Raw genomic sequence first — 22,808 nt, forward strand, 5'->3', positions numbered from 1 at the left:
TCCCATGATATCTATCTACACCAATCTGTTTTGCCAGCATTAGGCTTGTACTGCTCTACTCCTTTCCCATCCAAATACCCTTTACTTATTGTAACTGTATCTGCCTCCTCTCGCAGTTCATTCCAAATAACAATTATGTCATGTATAGGACCCTTTGAGGAAAAAACTGCCTCTCAGATCTCTCCTCTCTCACCTTCAAGCAATGCCTCTTACTCTAGACTCCTTTCCTCTAGGAAAACCTACCTTACCTTACGACAAGTAAATCCAGTAAGTGTAACCTGGAACAGAAGCCCTGAATGGTGGAACGGGCGGAATGCAAACTGGGAGTTATATCTCCTATTTCACATATGATGATACTATGAACAGAAATGTCTTCTCAACCACAGTGGAAGAAACTTCTTCATTAAGGAATTTGGAAGACATATTAATAAACAATATGATAGAAGATGTAATTTTCAGAACACAAGCAAAAGAGTTAAGAATTGGGGGAACAGAAAAGTTCTTGTGCAAGCCAGATTAAGAAAAAACGTAGGATGGAATAGCTTATGAAGCCAATAACAACATACATTGAGTTTGAATGGCAGTTGATTGATAGATTACCCAAAGAAATGCAGATGGAAAAGTTCAGGAAGAGAATAACAGGTTTGAAGATGTAACGTGTCAAGAGGAGTCAAGGGTGGAAATCAAAAACAAAATTAATATAACATTCTACCTCAGGCAACAGCAGAATACTGTAGCTCTGTAATTAAAATCCTAGTAAAAAGTGAGAGAACTAAGGAGGACCAGAGCTAAGAATTTTCAACATACACATAAATAGACAGTAATGGCTAGGGCACATGTTTTCTATTTCCTTTTTATGAAGGAAACCAGTACAATTAATGGAAAAGTGGGCAATGATGGTAGTTAGAAATTGGTTGCACCATGTTCGAAGAGCATAGTATTCTCAAGCTGTCAAAGGGGTGTAGAGTGTGGCATGGAATAAGTGAGTAGCACAATTAGACATCCACACTGAAAATAACACGGCCACAGCCAGGAAATTGAAAGCTACTAGAAGAGGGTGTCTACTTTACAGAAGAATGAGGTTGAAAGGGATAATATATAAGCCACGGTGGAATGGCAGAGCAGACTCAATTCTGCTCCTATGTCTTATGTCAGAAGTCAAAGATGTATTTGGAAAGAGGAAGAGAAAAAGTATCTGAGAAAGAAACAGGCCAGCTCCCTGATGCAAACAAAGGCTGAATCAACAAACTCACATTAGATAGAAATCTGATGGTGCCTTTGTCTTAATGCATTAATTCTTTCTCTTTACAACTGGGTATGCTTAATATTTCTGGTATTTTCTGGTTTCGTTTCAGATTAATAGCATTTATGTTTTTTTTGTTCTTTGACTGCAAGAAGCTTTCTATCTATGGACCAAGGGAAGGAGGTAAGGTAGAGGTCTGTAGAATTCATACCATATGGAATTGCAAACCATGGGGAAATGACTCAAGTAGCTGTTCAGCAATGATGGCTTAATGATAGCCAGTGGGGTCATGATTCTGAAAAAAATAAATTAGCTTTTAATATTCTCTTGTCTTTTAAACAAGCAACATTAACGACCTGGATGTGGGGTAGAAGGGTGGGTTGGCAAGTTTGCAGACGACATAAAGGTTGGTGCTGTTGTGGATAGTGTTGAAGATTGTGGAGAGACATTGATAGGATGCAGAAGTGGGCTGAGAAGTGGCAGATGGAGTTCAACCCAGAGAAGAGTGAGGTGGTACACTTTGGAAGGACAAACTCCAAGGCAGAGTACAAAGTAAATGGCAGGATACTTGGTAGTGTGGAGGAGCAGAGGGATCTGGGGGTACATGTCCACAGATCTCTGAAAGTTGCCTCACAGATAGATAGGGTAGTTAAGAAAGCTTATGGAGTGTTAGCTTTCATAAGTCAAAGGATAGAGTTTAAGTGTTGCGGGGTAATGATGCAGCTCTATAAAACTCTTGGGAGTACTCTGAACAGTTCTGGTCTCTTCACTATAGAAAGGATATGGAAGCATTGGAAAGGGTACAGAGGAGATTTACCAGGATGCTGCCTGGTTTAGAGAGTATGGATCATGATCAGAGATTAAGGGAGCTAGGGCTTTACTCTCTGGACAGGAGGAGGATGAGAGGAGACGTGATAGAGGTGTACAAGATATTAAGAGGAATAGACAGAGTGGACAGCCAGCGCCTCTTCCGCAGGGCACCACTGCTCAATACAAGAGGACATGGCTTTAAGGTAAGGGGAGGAAAGTTCAAGACGGATATTAGAGGAAGGATTTTTACTCATAGAGTGGTTGGTGCATGGAATGCATGCCTGAGTCACTGGTGGAGGCAGATACACTAGTGAAATTTAAGAGACTACTAGAGAGGTATATGGAGGAATTTAAGGTGGAGGGTTACATGGGAGGCAAGGTTTCAGGATCAGCACAATATGGTAGGCCGAAGGGCCTGTACTGTGCTGTATTGTTCTATGTTCTATATTCCCTGAGAAATAATGACAATATTTTTGTTGTACCCAAAAGAATCAGAATCAGGTTTACTATCACTGGCATGTTTCGTGAAACTTGTTAACTTGGCAGCAACAGTACAATAATAATATCGAAGAAAAAAAAAAGTAAATCAATTACAGTAAAAAAATATAGAATAGATTAAAAATTGTGCAAAAACAGAAATAATATACATTTTTAAAAAGTGACTTAGTGTTCATGGGTTCAGTGTCAATTTAGGAATCGTATGGCAGAGGGGAAGAAAGAAATGTGACAGGAAAAGATAAAGGTACTCCTAATATGATTAGGAATAGTCAGCATGGCTTTGTAAAGGGCAGGTCGTGCCTTACAAGCCGAACTGAATTTTTTGAGGATGTGACTAAACACATTGATGAAGGAAGAGCAGTAGATGTTGTGTATATGGATTTTAGCAAGGCATTTGATAAGGTACCCCATGCAAGGCTTATTGAGAAAGTAAGGAGGCATGGGATCAAAGGGGATATTGCTTTGTGGATCCAGAATTGGCTTGCCCACAGAAGGCAAAGAGTGGTTGTAGATGGGTTGTATTCTGCATGGAGGTCGGTGTCCAGTGGAGTGCCTCAGGGATCTGTTCTGGGACCCGTACTCTTCGTGATTCTTATAACTGACCTGGATGAGGAAGTGGAGAGACGGGTTAGTAAGTTTGTTGATGACACAGAGGTTGGAGGTGTTGTGGATAGTGTGGAGGGCTGTCAGAGGTTACAGCGGGACATTTATAGGATGCAAAACTGGGCTGAGAAGTGGCAGATGGAGTTCAATCCAGATAAATGTGAAGTGGTTCACTTTGGTAGGTCAAATATGATGGCAGAATATAGTTTTAATGGCAAGACTCTTGGCAAGTGTGGAGGATCAGAGGGATCTTAGGGTCCGAGTCCATTGGACGCTCAAAGCAGCTGCGCAGGTTTGACACTGTGGTTAAGAAGGCATATGGTGTACTGGTCTTCATCAATCGTCAAATTGAATGGGAGCTGAGAGGTAATGCTGCAGCTATACAGGACCCTGGTCAGACCCCACTTGGAAAAATGTGCTAAATTCTGGTCGCCTCACTACAGGAAGGATGTGGAAGCCATAGAAAGGGTGGAGAGGAGATTTACAAGGATGTTGCCTGGATTGGGGAGCATGCCTTATGAGAATAGGTTGAGTGAACTCGGCCTTTTCTCCCTGGAGCGAAGGAGGATGAGAGATGACCTGATAGAGGTGTACAAGATGATGAGAAGCATTGATCGTGTGGATAGTCAGAGGCTTTTTCCCATGGCTGAAATGGTTGCCAGAAGAGGACACAGGTTTAAGGTGCTGGGGAGCAGGTACAGAGGAGATGTCAGGGGTAAGTTTTTTTACGCAGAGAGTGATGAGTGCGTGGAATGGGCTGCTGGCAACGGTGGTGGAGGTGGATACAATAGGGTCTTTTAAGAGGCTTTTAGATAGGTACATGGAGCTTAGTACAATAGAGGGCTAGAGATAAGTCTAGTAATTTCTAAGGTAGGGACATGTTCAGCACATCTTTGTGGGCCGAAGGGCCTGTATTGTGCTGTAGGTTTACACATTTGGTTGTTCTAAATGATGAAACCTGAAAAGGCACACCAGGTCATGAGGCAAAAGCCAGATGAAAAAGGAATTAAAATAAATAAGTGTTTAAAACTCTCTCCCAGCTAAGGAAAAAGGCACAAAGTCTTAAGGAAGTCATATTAATTCTCAAACCAACACAAAATTCACTGAAGTTAAAGATTCAAACAGAAATTTAAAATGAAAACTAACTGCTGGAAACATTTAGTGATCACACAAGGGAAATGGATTAATGTTTCATCAGAACTGGAAAAGTGTTTTAGCTGGAATAAATTGGGAAGATGGGGTGAGATGGAAATAGGGGAGGCCACTGGGAAAACAAAGAGAATATAGTTGAGACAATGGTTGTTTGGGTGACACAATACTTTAGGAGACATCTAACTAAACAATGAGAGAGAACAAGACAAAAGAACATACTAGAACAGTGAGAGGCAGTTGGAAATATGAAAAAAAGAAAATTGTGGAAGAAAACAGTTCAAACAGCACGTATGCAGGGGGGAAAAGTTAATACTCCAGCTGGATGACCTTACCTCCGAATTGTCCGGTTCTGATATATAAGAACAGATAGTGAGTAGCTTTGTCGACCAAATGGAGAAGTTCTGCAAAACTTTCATCTACACTGATATCCCCAAATTAGAGGAGATCATATCTTGCCTGCTGATACAACGAACCAGATTAGAAGTACAAGCGAGTTGCTGCTGAGATTTAAAGATGGGGCCTGTTCCATTATTCTAAGTGTGATCATCTATATCTATATTCCTTTACTGCTCTATGGAAGATTTTGGCATATAGGTGAACAAGTGGTGGAAATTATCATTAACTAGAGATATTTCAGCCTTCAATTTCCTTATTCATGGTTTCTCTTCCAAACCAAAATGAAACTCATAAGAAAAAGAAGCTCCCCCTCCAGACATATACAGTGTAATTCAACAGTGAAAAACAAAAATATCAAATTGCTGATTGCAGTTGTCTGTCAATACCTTTGAATTCACCCCAGATCCAATCCACCAAGACAACCTCTGGACAATAAATAGACGTTTGACTAGCCATGTTATGATATATAGAACAACAAAATTATCTTAAGGGCTATGGTATAAGTCAGAAAGCACAGTCATAACTAATGGACACCATATTTATTCCACTGTTCAAAAAACTTACCACCAATTGTTGTCTCTTGGAATTCGTCAAACTGGCCCTTGACAAAACGCAGAACTAAACTTGATTTCCCCACTGCCATATCTCCCAGTAGAACCAGCTTGAACTGGCAAATCTTTGTCTGACCTAGGCCATTTGGTCTTGAAGCTCCTCTGCTTGCCATGATTCCTTATGTATACCAGTTTCTGTTTCAGTGTCAATGAAACTTCAACCTCTCAATCATGAGAAGAAATCTGCTGTTAAGTGATCTCTTTACAACTGCAAAAGTAAGAAATTCCAGGTTTAAGAACAAAATCAAATACATAAATTGAAACCCATATTTAGAAATATATAGACAAAGGTAAAAGTATTGAAAGACCCACCCCTGAGCACAATTGCATTATAGTGTTAGTATCAATGCGATTTATTTTATCTTCATAATGGTAACAAAGTTGTTTTATATTGAATCTTTTACCTAAAAGTCAGTGTTGTAATTGCTGTCTTATTTAAAAAATAGTACAAGTTCACAATTAAACAAAAAAATGCAGTGTTACTTACTTTCCCTTAACCAAGTCAACTCACCCTTTAATTCATTCTATAGACTAGGATTATGCAAATCTTCAATATATGACCCACACAATTTTATCAAAATATATCTAATACATTATAGCTAAACCTAAGATTCATGCTTGCTAAACTTTGGCAAAATAACACAATTCAATTTAGTTTGAAAACTAATTGACAACTATCTCAAGAAATTATATAGGAAAACTAAAAGCACTAATTAGCTCATTTTAACAAAAAATGGAAAGGAAGCTTATACTTAATGCATCCAATAAAATGGGGATTAAGAATGCACAAGCATTTACTTTAATATTTACATTATTTTATCCTATGTGATACATAGGATATAATTATTATCTAATAATTAGATAACAAATTCAGAGCACACCTATGACTTTCAAAGCCAGATAGATAGCAGTGAACAATCTCCAACTGGTAGAAATTTATTTTCAAGATATATTTTAGTCCAACTTCATATCTTAAATTAGCACTGTAAAAAGGCAATTAAATTATAAAAATACTGATATATTTTTGCATTTAAATAAAAGTTCCTGATCTTCAATATGATTTCAAAAAAACAATTTTTAATTTGTCGAGTAAGACTAAGTGACCTTAATCCAAACTACAATAAATCTCACTCTCTAAGATCATTTGCCTCAATGTGTTTGCAGATTGTCAAAGGTTCTAGCTTATTCATGTGTAAAGAAATAGGGCTGATCCAAATTCAAGATTTAAAGTTCATGTATTATCAGAGAATGTATAAATTATACAACCTTGAGATTCTTTTGCTTACGGTTAGCCAAAAAGCAGAATACTCAACAGGACCCAATTAAAAAAAATAAGAGACCAACACCAAATGTGCAAGAGAAAGGAAAAAACAACACAAATCCTGCAAACAACTGACGTGAACAACATTCTAAGCTAAAATGAATCGTCAGATCCAAACCCTGGAGCAGCCCAGAGTAGGCCCAAAGCCTTACTCATCAGTTCATCATAATGGAGGGCATGGAGCACGGAAGTCATAGACTTAGAACCACGGAGAGAGGAGGACCGAGCAAAATCAAATATTGCCTCAGATCCTGACACCCTGCCTTTTCAGTCTATCCGAACTGCTGTTTAAATTGATCAAACAACCGAACAGTGAAAGGCTCCAGCACTCTGGAGAGGCGAGTGAACATCACAGAGAGCAAGCGAAATTGACTCTTGCCTCTGATCTTGGGCTGCATTTAAGTTGTTTAAACAGATCATACCTCATACTAGGAGCTGGCTACTGCGAAGGGCTTGGGGCCTAGATCATGCCGCCCAGCAACATGCTCCAGGGTCCAGATTTCACCACTCAACCCGAAGCTGCTCGCATGCTCTTCAAATGACTCAGCGCTCACAGCAATCCAACCTTGCACCAGGGCCAGCTTTACAGGCATCTAATCTGCTCTGCCCCGAATTCCCCTCTCAATGCTCAGAGCAATCCAAGCTCGCAGCAGGGCAATTGTATGGGCATCAGAACTCCACCTGCATCAATTCTACAACACATCATCTTGGCTCATCCCCTGAACTCACCTCGCCACTGTTCAGCCGTCACTGTTTACAGTGATAATTTAGCACAATTTACTTCAGAAAAGGTGTTTTCTCTTGCCTTTTTAACAACCAGTGAGCTGTCACACGTTCAGTAGCGCCATCTTAACCTCACTGACCAAGATATATGGATTCCTGGATATCAAATTCATCTATGTCATTAGGAAAAGCTTCCACCGCTACTCTTCGCATTATATCTGGAACCATCAGCTCAATACGTCAGACAAAATTAATATATCAGGGGAATTACTATTAAAGGGACAGAGCATGAATTGGCCTGTTACACAGATGACATTTTGATCTATCTAGGGCAACCAACATACTCTTTACCTAAGTCAATGCAATCCTTTGAACAATCTGGTCAATTATCAGGATACAAGATCAATGTAGATTAAAAACCCAATTACTTTCATATAACTATAGCCCACCAAGAGAAATTGAAAGTAGATATCCCTGGGCATGGCAAACAGAGTCTTTCAAATATTTGGGCATCATTATGCCAAATGATTTGGCAAGATTATCAGAATGCAATTATCAGCCTATATGTAAAAAAATTAAAGAAGATATAATACGATGGAACCTAATTCTTTTTTTTAGTCTCGGATCAAGGATTGAATCTATTAAAAATATACTGCCCAGACTATTATATCTCTTTCAGACCCTACCAATAGAGATTAATTAAAATCAATTCAATGAATGGAACAAAACGTTATCAAGATATATTTGGCAAGGTAAAAGACCTAGAGTTCGTCTCAAAACTTTGCAATTAGCCAAGGAAAAGGGGGGTTCGGGCCTACTTTCTCTTAGAGATTACTATTTCACAGCACAGTTAAGAGCTGTGATATGTTGGTGCAACCCATAATATGGCGCTCAATGGAAAAACATTGAGGAGGGGATACTTCCCATCCCCATACAGGCAATTTTGGCTGACAACAACCTACAAAGGTATGTAAATACTATTGATAACCCATGGGTGAAATGGACTCTTAAAATATGGAAAACTATTATAAAAGAATGTAAACTAGAGGGAGATATTGCAATTCTTAAATGGTGTGCATATGACTTCGATTTTACGCTGAATAAACTGGATGCTAGATTTAAGGACTGGACAGCTAAAGGAGTAACAGTTCTTTGCAATATAATGAAAGAAGGAACACTGTTCAGTTTTGAAATGCTTAAAGAGAAACACTTATTAGAAAAACAAAATTTTTATCGGTATTTACAGATGCAACAATATGTTAATAAGACGCTTAAAAATGTAGCCAAGGCAAGTACATGCTTGATAGAGCTCTTTAGAAAAGCATATAATTTGGATAACGGTAGTCGAATCATTTCAAGCATGTATAAGGGGTTGTCAAATTTTAAAACACATTCAACTTCATACATTAAAACAAAATGGGAGAAAGAAAGAGGGATAATTATATCTGAGGAAGAATGGACAATAATATGGAGGTATCAATGGAAGTGTACCAGTTCACAGAAATGGAGGGGGTTCGGATGGAAAAAATTGATAAGATATTTTATTACACCCTCTCAGAAATCCCATTATGATAGTAACCTCCCTGGTTGCTGGAGAAACTGTGGAAATCAAAATGCAAATCATTATCATATTTTCTGGGAATGCCCTGTTATCAAAGATTATTGGAGTGGGATACACAATGCCCTACAAGACATCTTTAAATGTGAAATACCCTTAGAAAGTAAGACCATATATTTTGGGTATATACCTCAAGAATGGTTGAAAGGAGATAAATATTTAATGAATATACTGCTGGTGGCTGGTAAAACTCTTACTAGGAAATGGTTATCACAGGAGAGCCCAACCTTAAATGCATGGATGGAAATTACAATGGACATTTACAAAATGGAGAAGATAACAGCATCTGTTAATTGTAAGCTGCAACAATTTGATTCATACCTGGAAAAATGGTTTAACTAAATAACACCTCATAGGCCTGATTTTATCCTCACAGATCAATGAATATGTTGTTAAAAAAATGATCACTCCCTACTTGTACATAGTTTTCTCCTTTCGCTTGTTCTTTCTTTCCTCTTTTTTCTCTAAGTGTATACCTCAGATAAGTATTACGTGGAGATCTGTGGCATAAATGACTGTATGATATATGTACAATATCTGAAATACATCTTATGGAAATGTTTGATGACGAACTTCAATAAAAAATAAATTACAAAAAAAAGGAAAAGCTTCAAAATTAAACAAATGCCTACATGCTATAAGGGAGAAAAAGAAGGGAAAAAGCTCCTGCATCATTCGACTTCCAACACTTTGGTCTGATAAAAGGAGTGACTGGTACAGGCTTTGGAAATGACCAGAATCATTCCATCAACACGGATCCACAGATTTCTCTGATCCTCCTGTTACGAATGTACCACAGCTCTGAGGGGCCGAAGGGTGCAGGGTAGCCCCCTCCTTTGTGAGAATCGCAAGATCACTATTAAGTCAGTTCAGGAGACCCAGGAAATGAGAGAAAGACATGCAGAATCCACAAAGAGTTGGAATGTGTCCTGGCCTCCAAAAGGCGGACCCATTGATACCGGCTATTGTCTCTTGGAGACGGACTTGTGTATTGAATCCAGTACGATGCATCGATGCATCGAAGCCCCCAGGCAATGAACCGAGGGGAAGGTTGGTGGAGGGATTGCATCATCCCAACCTGATTGACATCTGAGACCCTGTGAGTCAGGATAAAAGAGGGACTGTGGGAACAGCCCCTCAGACGCACCAGAAGAAACCAGAAGATCCCGTAATAGCAAAAGCCAGTGGGAAGGCCACGTGCGTCCATTTCCATTTGTCCCGGAATCGGTGTGCCTTGACCACGGAAGAATGGTTTTTAGCTAACAACGGGGAAATCAACTCCCAACGACTCTCGAAGGACTGACATCATAAAAGGACTGGGCAAGTTTTAACCCGTCTTTCTCTCAAACCAGAAAGCTGCAGCTTGAATGAACTAAAGTGACTTTTATATTTACATCGGACAATACATTATCCCCTAGACAACAATAGAGCTATTTCTTATTGATTATTATTATACCCGTGCTTTTAGATTTAGTATGACGACGTATATTATCTGTATGTTTGCATTGATATTATTCTTGTGTATTTTTATCAATAAATACTGTTAAAAATAGTACCATCAGACTTCAACGGACCTCTCTATCTTTGCTGGCAAGTGACCCAGTTATGGGGTACGTAACACTCCACACTGCCAAGAGTCTTACCATTAACAGAATCATTCATATTACTTCATCTAATGCCACACAGATGAACAAACAAATTTTAATAACACAGGAATTGTGACAGTTACAAAAAAGAATATTTATGTTAGGAAATCAAATTATCCATTCACACCCAACAATTCAAACCTAATAAACTAATTAGTTATACGTACACAATGCTGGAAGAACTCAGCAGGTCAGGCAGCATCTATGAGAAAAGAGTAGCCAACCCAGTGTTGTGTACGTATTCTTTGATCTACAGCATCTGCAGTTGTATTTTTGTAAACTAATTAGTTACTCCCCCATTTCAACACACAAAAAATGCAATATATGTCTCTTCATACCAGCTGAAGTTTAGCAAACATCATTCAGCATGCAGATACAAGCCAGACTTTTAGAGCAGGCAAATCACTTTGCAGAATATTTAATATGATTTATCAGCCGAGGATTTTTTTGGAGTATGCTCCCATTGGCAAATCCAGTTAATTATATTTGTTTCCCTGACCTTCATATCAGAAGTGTTTCTCTCTTACAGAAGCTATGATAACCACTCAGTAAGAGTAACAGAGAATTGTCCAACAGTAACTTTTAATATTGAAAAATAACCAAAAGGAACAAGGAAGAAGGCAAATTAGTCAATCAAATTAATTTCAAAACAAAAATGATCCAGTTGAAGTAAGAAACAAAGAGAAAAGGAGGAGGAAAACTAATGATAACATTTCTAATTATTCACAAATAGCAGTTAAAGACTATTCCAAGAGATTTATTATGTTTTTAAAATGGCATTTGTGCTTTTTTCAGAATCAGGTCATTATCATTTACTTATATAGAACATAGAAATCTACAGCACATTACAGGCCCTTCGGCCCACAATATGTAATCTACTCAAGAAACAGCCTAATACTTCCCTCCTGCATTGTCCTCTATTTTTCTAAGCTCTATGCACCTATCTAAGAATCTCTTAAAAGACCCTATTGTATCCATCTCTACCACCATCACTGGCAGCACACACACATCACTCTCTGTGTGAAAACTTACCTCTGACAATGCCCCCGTACCTACTTCCAAGCACCTTAAAACGATGCCCTCTCGTGTTAGCCATTTCAGCCCTGGGGAAAAGTCTCTGGCTATCCACACAATCAATGTCTCTCATCATCTTATACACCTCTATCAGGTCACCTTTCATCCTCCATTGCTCTGAGGAGAAAAGGCCAACCTAATCTCATAGGGCACGCTCTCCAATCCAAGCAACATCCTTGTAAATCTCCTCTGCACTCTCTCTATAGCATCCACATCCTCTCTGAAGTGAGGTGACCACAGCCAAAAACAGTACTCCCAGTGGGGTCTAAGTAAGGTCTTAACTAGTGTAACATTACCTCACTGCTTTTGAACTCAATCCCACGGTCGATGAAGGCCAACTCACCATACACCTTATTAACAACACTGTCAACCTGCGCAGTAGCTTTGAGTGTTTCATCAACACGGATCCAGAGATTTCTCTAATCCTCCGCTCTGCCAAGAGTCTTACCATTAACATTATATTCTGCCTTCAAATTTGACCTACCAAAATGAACCACTTCATACTTATCTGGGTTGAACTCCATCTGCCACTTCTCAGTCCAGTTATGCATACTATTGATGTCCTGCCATAACCTCTGACAACCCTCCACACTATCCACAACTCTCCCAACTTCTGTGTCATCAGCAAACTTACAAACCCATCCTTCTACTTCTTCATCCAGGTCATTTCTTAAAAAAATAACAAAGAGGAGAGGTCCCAGAACAAATCCCTGCAGAACATCACTTGTCACCGACCTCCATGCAGAATACAAACTAGCTACAACCAGACTTTGCCTTCTGTGGACAAGCCAATTTTGGATCCACAAAGCAAGGTCTCCCTGAATCCCACGCCTCTGAATGAGCCTGGCATGGGGAACCTTATCAAATGCCTTACTGAAATCCATATATACTACATCCGCTGCTCTACCTTCATCAATGTGTTTAGTTACATCCTCAATGTATTCAATCAGGCTCATAAGGCATGACCTTCCCTAGATAAAGCCATGTTGACTATCCCAGATCAGATTATGTCTCTCCAAATGCTCATAAGTCCTGCCTCTCAGGATCTTTTCCTTTTCTTTTCAAATCTTTTTATTAATTTTTAAGCAAACATAAATGAAACATGAATACAGAGAGTTTGAGAGTACATAGTTAATAGTTTAACATTCAAATATATGATAATCAATATATAATAACCTCCCAAACTCATAGTATTTATGAACAAAAGAAATAAAAACCCCCCCAAAAAAAGAAAAAAAACAAAACACTAACCAATATGGGCCATTGCATAATGTCAAATATATACAGTACAGCCAATAACTCCGAACCTCCATCCAAATAATTAAGGATAACAAAAGTGAGGTTTAGGAAAAGACAATTTAACTCATATGAAAATGTTGAATAAATAGTTTCTTCAAATTTAACTGAAGGATCAAAGACAACACTTCAAATTGTTTCTAAGCCCAAACAAGAAACAGTTTGAGAAAACCACTGAAATATAGTCGGAGGATTAATTTCTTTCCAATTCAATAAAATATATCTTCTAGCCATTAATGTAACAAATGCAATCATTCGTCGAGATGAGGGGGATAAATGACTATTATCCGCCATTGGTAAACCGAAAATTGCAGTAATAGGATGCGGTTGGAAATTGATATTCAGAACTATTGAAATAATACTGAAAATATCTTTCCAGTAATTTTGCAAACAAGGACAAGACCAAAACATATGGGTCAATGAAGCAACATCAGAATGACATCTGTCACAGGTTGGATTAACGTAAGAATAAAATCGAGCAAGTTTATCCTTAGACATATGAGCTCTATGTACAACCTTAAACTGTATTAGGGCATGTTTAGCACAAATAGAAGACAAATTGACTAATAGTAAAATTTTCTCCCATTGCTCAGTGGGTATAAGACAATGAAGTTCTTTTTTCCATTCCTTCTTAATTTTTTCTGATACTTCTGGCTGTATTTTCATGATCATATTATAAATGACAGCTACTAAACCCTTCTGACAAGGATTCAGAGCTAAAATTCTTTCCGTAATGTCCGATGGACAGTTTCGAAAAAGACTGTAACTCATTATTCAAAAAATTTCTAACTTGCAAATATCTAAAAAAATGAGTTTTAGGTAAATTATATTTATTAGATAGCTGTTCAAAGGACATAAAGCTATCATCTAAAAACAGATCATGAAAACATGTTATACCTTTTGTTTTCCATAAAACAAAAGCTTGATCCATAACAGATGGCCGAAAAAAAGTTAAGATATTATAGGGCTTGATAAGATGAACTTATTCAAACCAAAAAATTTACGAAATTGAAACCAAATTCGCAATGTATGTTTAACTATAGGATTAGTTATTTGTTTATTCAATTTAGATAAAGAAAAAGGAAATGAAAATCCTAAAATTGAAAACAATGAAAAGCCTTGTACAGATTTACATTCCAAATTTACCCATTGTGGGCAAGCTGCTATAGTCGATTCTTGTGTCCAAAATATTAAATATCGTATATTAACTGCCCAATAGTAAAATCTCAAGTTTGGCAAAGCCAAACCACCCTCCTTCTTAGGCTTCTGTAAATATTTTTTGCTTAGTCTAGGATTTTTATTCTGCCACAGATAGGAAGATATTTTGGAGTCAATAATATCAAAAAAAAGATTTAGGAATAAAAATTGGTAATGCTTGAAATAAATATAAGAATTTGGGTAATACCATCATCTTAATAGCATTAATTCGACCAACCAATGACAAAGATAATGGAGACCACCTGGTAGCAAGTTGCTTAATTTGGTCAATTAAAGGTAAGAAATTAACTTTAAATAAATCTTTATGTTTTTTGGTAATTTTAATACCCAAATAAGTAAAATAATCTGTGACAACTTTAAATGATAAATGTTTATAAATTGGAACTTGTATATTTAATGGAAATAATTCGCTCTTATTAAAATTCAATTTATAACCAGGAAAGTTACTAAACTGAGCAAGCAAGCACGAGATAGCAGGAATAGATTTCTCAGGGTTGAATATGTATAGTAACAAATCATCAGCATATAATGATAACTTATACGTCCCTTCCCCACGAGTAATACCCAAAATATTAGGTGATTCACGAACAGCTATAGCTAAAGGTTCCAAAACAATGTCAAATAGTAAAGGACTTAAAGGACAGCCTTGCCTTGTACCACGGAATAACTGAAAAAAAAAGGAGATCTTTGATTATTGGTAAAGACCGAAGCCAAGGGTTTATAATATATTAATTTAATCCATGATATAAATTTCAAACTAAAATTAAAATGCTGCAATGTATTAAATAAATATGGCCATTCAACTCTATCAAATGCTTTTTCTGCATCTAAGGAAATGACACATTCTGGTATTTTGGGTGAAGGAATAATATTAATTAATTTTCTAATGTTAAAAGATGAGTAGCGGTTTTTTATAAATCCAGTCTGATCTTCAGAAATAATTCGAGGTAATATATTTTCTAATCTAGTAGCCAAAATTTTACTAAAAATCTTAAGGATCTTTTCCAATAACTTGCCCACCACTGAAGACAGACTCATTGGTCTGTAATTTACTGGATTATCTCTACTCCCTGTCCTGAACAAGGAAACATCTGTAGCCCTCCAATCCTCAGGTGCTTCTTCCATCCATTCTGATGAACGTCGGAGGCTTAGCAATCTCCTCCCTCACTTCCCACAGAAGCCTGGGGTGTATCTCATCCAGACCTGGTGACTCATCCAACTTAATGCTTTTCAAAAGCTCCAGCTTACCCTTTCTTAATGTCTATATGCTCAAGCGTTTCAGTCTGCTGTAAGCCATCCCCACAATTACCAAGGTCCTTTATAGTGGTGAATACTGAAGCAAAGTATTCATTAAGTACCTCCGCTACCTCTTCCAACTCCATGCACACGTATCCAGTATCGCACCTGACTGGTCCTATTCTCACACGGCTCAGTCTCTTGCACTTCACATACTTGTAGAATGCCTTGGGGTGTTCCTTAATACTGCTCGCCAAGGCCTTCTCATGGCCCCTTCTGGCTCTCCTAATTTCTTTCCTAACCTCCTTCCTGGCAACCTTGTAATTTTCTGGAGCTCTAACAGTACCTAGTTTCTTGAACCTATTTTCTTGAAGCTATTTTCTTCATAACTAGATTTTCTACATTCCTTGTACACCATGCTTCTACCTCCCTATCTGCTCCTCTATGTCTCATTGGACTGCTCTGCTAGACCCTCTCTCTCTTATGGTTTAAAAATAAGAAAAACCCCCACACAAGAAGAAACAACTCATCACTTCTACTGGTACTCTGCCTGCCATCCTCTATCACTGATGCCTTTGACCCTTCCCATGCCTGTGCACCGGCTACAGTTTTTATAAAGAAACCCCACATAAGAAGAACTCACCACCTTTGGTGGTGCTCTGCCTGCCTTCCACTGCCACTGATGCCTCCCAATGTCATGAAATGTGTTGCTTTGTGCCAGTAGTACAGTGCAAGACATAAAAATTAGTATACATTACAAAATAAATAGTGCAAAATCAAGTAATAATGAAGTAGTGTTCATGGAATGTTCAAAAATCTGATGCGGGAGGAGAAGATGCTCCTAATTATAAACAATTCTTATATTTTAATTTCTATACAATTTTTAGAGCTTAATGATAATTAAGTCACAACGGGTTAGAGCAAAAGAGTAGGGTTGCAAAGGGAAGTTGATGAGAAGAGACCTAGTGGTTCAAGCCCACAATTCCCTGAAACTGGCAATACAGGTGGACTGAGTGATGTAAAAGCACACGACATTCTTGTCTTCACAAGTCATGGCACAGAATGTAAAAATTGGGAGGTTACCTTTAGAAAGCAATGGATAGACTACACTTGGAGTATTGCCTGCTATAGGAAGCATGTATTGTGCTGCAGGGAATCAGAGGCAATTCACCGAGATGTTCCCTGACTTGGAGGGCTTTAGTTCTGGGGAGAGACTGGACTTGTTTTCTTTAAGGCAATAGAGACTGAAGAGTGAAATGATGGAGGTATATGAAATTATGAACACAGATACGCTAACCATATCAAATGCAAGCATGTAGTTTTAGGTGAGAGGAAAGAGTTTTGAAGGGTAAGGTTTTTTTGTTTACATCGAGCAGTAGCTATCTGGAACTTGGTGATGGTGGAATCAGATCATCATCATTAATTCATACACTCAGTGGCCACTTTATTAGATACCAACCAGTGTACACTTGTAGTCTTCTGTTATTATAGCCCATCCACTTCAAGGTTTGATGTGTTGTGTGTTCAGAGGTGCTTTTCTGCAAAGCACTATTGTAACAAGTACTTATTTGAGTTACTGTCACATTCCTGTCAAGCTTGAACCAGTCTGGCCATTTTCCTCTGACCTCTCATTGAGAAGGCCCACAAAAATGCCACACAGTGGATGTTTTCTGCGTATCATACCATTCTCTGTAAACACTAGAGACTGTTGTGCATGAAAATCCAAGGAGATCAGTAGTTTCTGAGATCTCAAACCACTCCATCTGGCACTGACAATCATTCCAAAGTCAAAGTCACTTAGATCACATTTCTTTCCCATTCAGACGTTTGGTTTCAACAACAACAGAACCTCTTGAACATATCTGCATGCTCAGAAGTAGGTACAGAGGAGAAGTCAGGGGTAAGTTGTTTTTTTGAAAAATGCAGTGAGTGTTGAGTGCGGGGAATAGGCTGCCGGCGACAATGGTGGAGGCGGATACAATAGGGTCTTTTAAGAGACTCCAAGATAGGTACATGGAGCTTAGAAAAATACAGGGCTATGGGTAACCCTAGGTAATTTCTAAAGTAAGAACATGTTCAGCACAGCATATTGGGCCGAAGGGCCTGTATTGTGCTGTAGGTTTTCAATGTTTCTATGATTTAAGTACACAGAAGCTACCAAAAGATTGGTTGCATAGATAATTGCATTAAGGAGCAGATGTACAGTGGTCATTAAGTGCATTTCTTGAAATAGTCACTATGATTAAGAGAAATTTAGACAAGCAATTTAATAGGCAAGGTATAAAATAATAAGATCCTAATGCGAGTAGACGGACATTCAAACAATTCTCTCATTGTAAATTTCAAGATGATTGTCAATACCAAACTCTTCACAGTTCCTAATTTGTTCAAGTAGTGAAATCATTTCACTTTTACTCCAGGCCATTTGTGGGACTTCCAAGGTTAAAATCAGAGTGAGAAAAACTGTTTTGAATTATCTTACTGCTTATTACTTGCCAACTATCGCTGACAAACATTACAGCTTTCTGAACACAAACACATGCAAGTGATGTTATTTAACAAATGTTCAAACTAAGCACAGTGTGGTGTCTAAAAGTCACACACTTGCAGCAACTTATCAATTAGAAACTGTTCGATAACAGTCTCCAGTCCCAATTAAGTGGCATAGTGCCCTAAATAAACTAAGGGAATCCTAGCTATTTTCTCTATATGTTTTAGTTCTTTAAGAGTTGACCCGAATAAGTGGCTGCCCCGATTAGCTAGAATCTAATGTATTTTGGTTATTAAAAAATTTTACTCAATGATGAATAAACTTCCAGTCTCTGTGAAACCACAAATCAAAAGCAAGTAATGAGAACTACTATTAAATTGTTCAAACTCTTCACACTGAGGCCCTCCACTGTTCAGGGTTGACTTCTGATATTGTGGCCTAGCTGCCTACACAAGCCAGGGCAGCAGGATACGTATGGGCAAGTTGTTGCCTATGCAGCAGGCTCCCCCTCTCCGTACAGCTGATGAATCTAAAGGAATGGCAGAGACCGATACAGTTTGGCATCAGCAGCGTTGCAGGAGTTGCCAGTCAGCACTGAACTCAATGCCTTAGGGACTCCAGCTCCGGATTTTTCCCTCAGGGTTCACTCCTGAAACCTTCCCCATGAGTGTGTATGGAACGTTCTGTTTTCACCAATTTCTAGTTAAAGTATGAAACACTTTGGTAGAATTACATATTCTAATGTCAATTCTACTGGAATTTTGTTTGTTCTGTATAAACTTGCTTATTTAATGAAAAGAGTATGTAGTTCAGCTATAAGGGCTGCATTTTCTCACAGAAGCAATGCAGAAACCATTTTGCAATTTGATACAACTTAATTTCTTTTTGAAAATACATTAAATTTAGCATACCCTACACATTCCATAAAGGATAATTTAATGCGTTAGAGTCTCAACTTGCTTGTTCTAGAATTCCTGGAAGCCAGAAGGCATGTACGGTCCTTTTTTGAAGTAAGTTCATAATTTGCTTGACATTATTAACAATATGCAGACTCTCTTCTACAGTCATAATTTATCCTCTTCACGTTAAATACTCCAACACCAGACTTCAATCTGGTGACATTCTGTGTGTCAGAGCTTTGCATGTGTGTGTCTAATATCCATTAGAAGCCTTAAATTAGTGGAAATCTCATTTCAAAAGGCAGCCATTAGGTAGCTAATGCTACTTTGTCATCTCAATCAATTCAATTCCGTTTCATTTTCCCTTACAAAATTCATTTAAACCATTCTTTCTCAAATTATTATCTAGATTATTTTTACCCTGTTAATCTGTTAACCTCAACTGCTACTCAATAAATTGATATGAAACACTGTAAGTTAATCATATTTGCAGAAAACCTAGATGTAGTATTACATTCCAATATGCATGTAAAATAACACTTAATTTCCTGTTTAAATAGTATAACATTTTTACACTTTACAAGTTGTCATGATTTGGTCATTCTAAATTCTTACTAATCATGGGCAAACTTAAATGGCATCCATTCTGAATAACCTTAAATAAAAGTTAAATTGCTAAACCCATTATAGAAACTTCCAAACAAATATAACTTAATTCAAGTAGTAAGAGAGTCCACATTTGTTTTTGCTAAACTTGGCCAAAGCCAATATGTCAGATCACAAGGTCCACAGGATTTATAACCTAAATCAAATTTATGTCAAATGCAGAATGCTGCTGCAATTTTAACATGAAATTATGACAAAAAATTATGAATCAAAAAAGCTCCATATTTCCTCAAGTCACATAGTATATAGCAGGCCAAAATACTACAAGCAATCATAACAATCTTGGAACAAGGAATTTAAATCATGGATTGAAATGATTCCTAAATATAGTTCATTACCCAATTTACTAAATTCCATGAGTCATATTGCTTAGTTTTTTTAAAAAAAGGTGACCGAATCAAACTTAGTAACAGATTTGAAATATTCAATTCTCCACACTCTCAACAAGTAGTGTTATATTTACATTGGTAAATATTTTATATTCTTATTTACAGATAAAACCCAACATCTGAAGGATGGTTCATGCTGTAAAATAGAAAATATCAATTTCTATAATAAAACTGTTATTATGATAGCAGAGTTTAGTTGAACCAATTTACATATGTTACATCCATTTCCTTCAAAATTGCTAGCATTCTATTAGGCAAAAGGTACCCAAATCAAAACAATTGTGTTATTGGGCAATCTGTAACATCAAAGTAGATACCTGAGAACAGACCAGGTTATGGCCATCTTTAAAAAAAGATCTGGACACGATGAAGTGCTTACAATTTTTTAAATTTCACATGACACGACTGGATAAACTGAACACTGTAGATAGGCACATTGCTAGCTTGTAGTTCTAGTTTCCCAAAACCACTACCCCTAGCTCTTCAACCAGCAGTTTATGGTTGATATGACAAAAAAACTTGACTTGACTTGGAAACTGAAACATCAACTGAAAATCACACACAATAATGGGTCAATTCTGATGGCACAGCAATCTGCTGGGGTTTCTAGCACCTCCATAATTAATCAATTAGATCTCCATATTTCATGTATGTTAATACTCTTTTTTAAGCTTAAGATTTTAAACCCGAGGTACAGTACATCTGAAAATACTTTATGAAATATTGGGCTCAAGTGATTCTTGGCAATCAGTGACAGACATTATTCTACGTCCAATGTCAGCTATTATATCAATGAGATTAAAACACAGAAACATTGTGAAATTTTGGGTGAATCTAATATAAAAGCCTGAATTTAAATTTAGTAATGCATTCCATGGTTCCCAACAGAAGAGTACTCATTCACGTTTTAACACAAAAGACAAAAAGTCAAACTCAAAGTGAGATTTTAAGCATCAACACAAAGCAGGAAAAATGCAGAAGGCAAAGAGATTTTTAATAAAAGATTCCAGAAATTAGGGTCCAGTTAGCTGAAGGTTCTACTAATAATAAAGACAGCAATAAGCAAGACACCAGAATGGAGGTACTTAGAGACTTGTAAGGATTTGGTGTTTTAAGGACTTGAAGGTTAGAAAGATGAGGACTTGTAAGAATTTTTAAATTATGAGAAATTTACTCCAAAAGATTTAAGCCTGCAGTATGACAAGTTAGAGGCGTGCTGTGTTAGGTGCAAAAGAGATTATTTTGAAACTAATGACCATAGTTCTATTAGCTTTTAAACAGTTATGGAAAAAAATAGAGCTGGTCCACAAATTAATTCTTAAGTTGGTACAAAGCTAATTTTGATGGCTAATTTTAATAGGAACTCACAAAGTTTGATTGGGAGAGGTTTTTAAACAGGTAAAGGGGCATCTTGCAAATGGAAGATTTTGAAAAGTGAAATAGGGGAGAGTTCAAAGCCAACAAGTTCCTGTTCGAATGCAGGGCAAAAAAGGCAGAATGAATGAAGCATGGCCAAAAGAAGGATATTGAGGCTCTGGTCTAAAAAAAAGGATACGTGTCAGATATAAGCAGCTGGAAGCAAGAAAATCCCTTGAGGAGTGAAAGAGATATCAGAAAGAAATTACGAAGGCAAAATAACCACATGAGATATCCTTGACAGGAAAATCCCAAACAATTCAATCATTAACAGCAAAGGATAACCCGGGAGAGAATAGCTCCACTTAAGGGCCGGTATTATCATTGATATGCAGAGGCAGAGGGTTGGGTGAGGTCCAAAATGAATAATACTCATCTGTTTACTGTGGGGAAGATAATATAAGCTGGGAATTCAGGAAAGAGCACTGTGACCTCCCAAAACACCGTTACATCCAAGATGTGAAGTACAGTATATAGGAGTGATTAAAGTTTACAGCAATCAATCTTCTAAAACTGAAAACCAAGCGTTTATCTGTTCTTTGTTAATTTTAAGTACCAGCTTGATGGCATTCATATTCATTTGAATAACTACAGTTCATTTGAGAACTACAGCATTCTATGTCAATGATTCTCTAACTGATCCTCAGACCTCACTACCTGTTATTTAGACATGAGCCAGATGAAGATGCATCAGGGCCAAGAATGATAATCAGTGAAGCTCAGCTTAAGTTGAACAAGACAGAAAGAATTAATTCAGCCAATAAGTATGGAAGGGAAAACCATCCATTTAATGAATGCAGCCTCAAGGAATATGATGGTCTAACAATTCACCTAAACATTTACAAATTTAGTTTAGGCTTTATAATTCTGATCAAGAATTAATGCCCTTAGAAACTCCAAAAGTACATACAGAAATTACTCCATAAATGCTAAATAGCAAAGCTTATCATAAATTACTCACTTGTTAAAAAAATTTCCCAACTGTCACGTCTTAGTTTTTTTTAATAAATTACAATGTAGCATTTTACTTAATTTCTCATTCTTTTATATGAACGTTTCTAAAACACACTGTTTCCCCTCTTGCTCTGCACGCAGCTAAGTAATCTGGTGATGCTTGTATTGAATTATGATGATCTAGGGAATTCAAGATCAGATAGAGGTAACAGCCAGTCAAGAGAAACATCAAAGATTTTACAGTTAAGTGTAAATCACTTAAAAATAAATATCTACCCTCTACTTTTCCAGTAAAACAGGGAATTGTGGGAAAACTTAAAATGTCAATATTGAATTACCTGAACAAAATTTTAAGTTTATAACAGAAAAAGATTCTAAACTTCCAAGTTATCTGATAAAAATGTTTCTATTCTTGGGGGGGGGGGGGGGAAGGAGACAGGCTCAGGAAACTCACAAATTGCCATGGAACAAATATGTGATTGAAATTCAAAAAGAAATTACTATTCATTTAAAATACAGAATTTTGATCGAGCAAAAACTGCTTGCAA

The 22,808-nt window shown here is 37.3% G+C and overlaps 1 protein-coding gene across 1 annotated transcript in view; it reads right to left on the minus strand.

The window, feature by feature from the left end:
* Positions 1-22,808, minus strand: part of rab5b (RAB5B, member RAS oncogene family) — a 63,255-nt gene that overhangs the window by 24,248 nt on the left and 16,199 nt on the right. Inside the window, exon 2 of the mRNA XM_059967005.1 lies at positions 5,267-5,521. Within this exon, the coding sequence (XP_059822988.1) occupies positions 5,267-5,426 (160 nt within the window). The 5' untranslated portion in view covers positions 5,427-5,521. The remainder of the gene's footprint in view (positions 1-5,266; positions 5,522-22,808) is intronic.

Source organism: Hypanus sabinus, chromosome 4 (genome assembly GCF_030144855.1).
Source record: "Hypanus sabinus isolate sHypSab1 chromosome 4, sHypSab1.hap1, whole genome shotgun sequence".
Taxonomy (NCBI): domain Eukaryota; kingdom Metazoa; phylum Chordata; class Chondrichthyes; order Myliobatiformes; family Dasyatidae; genus Hypanus; species Hypanus sabinus.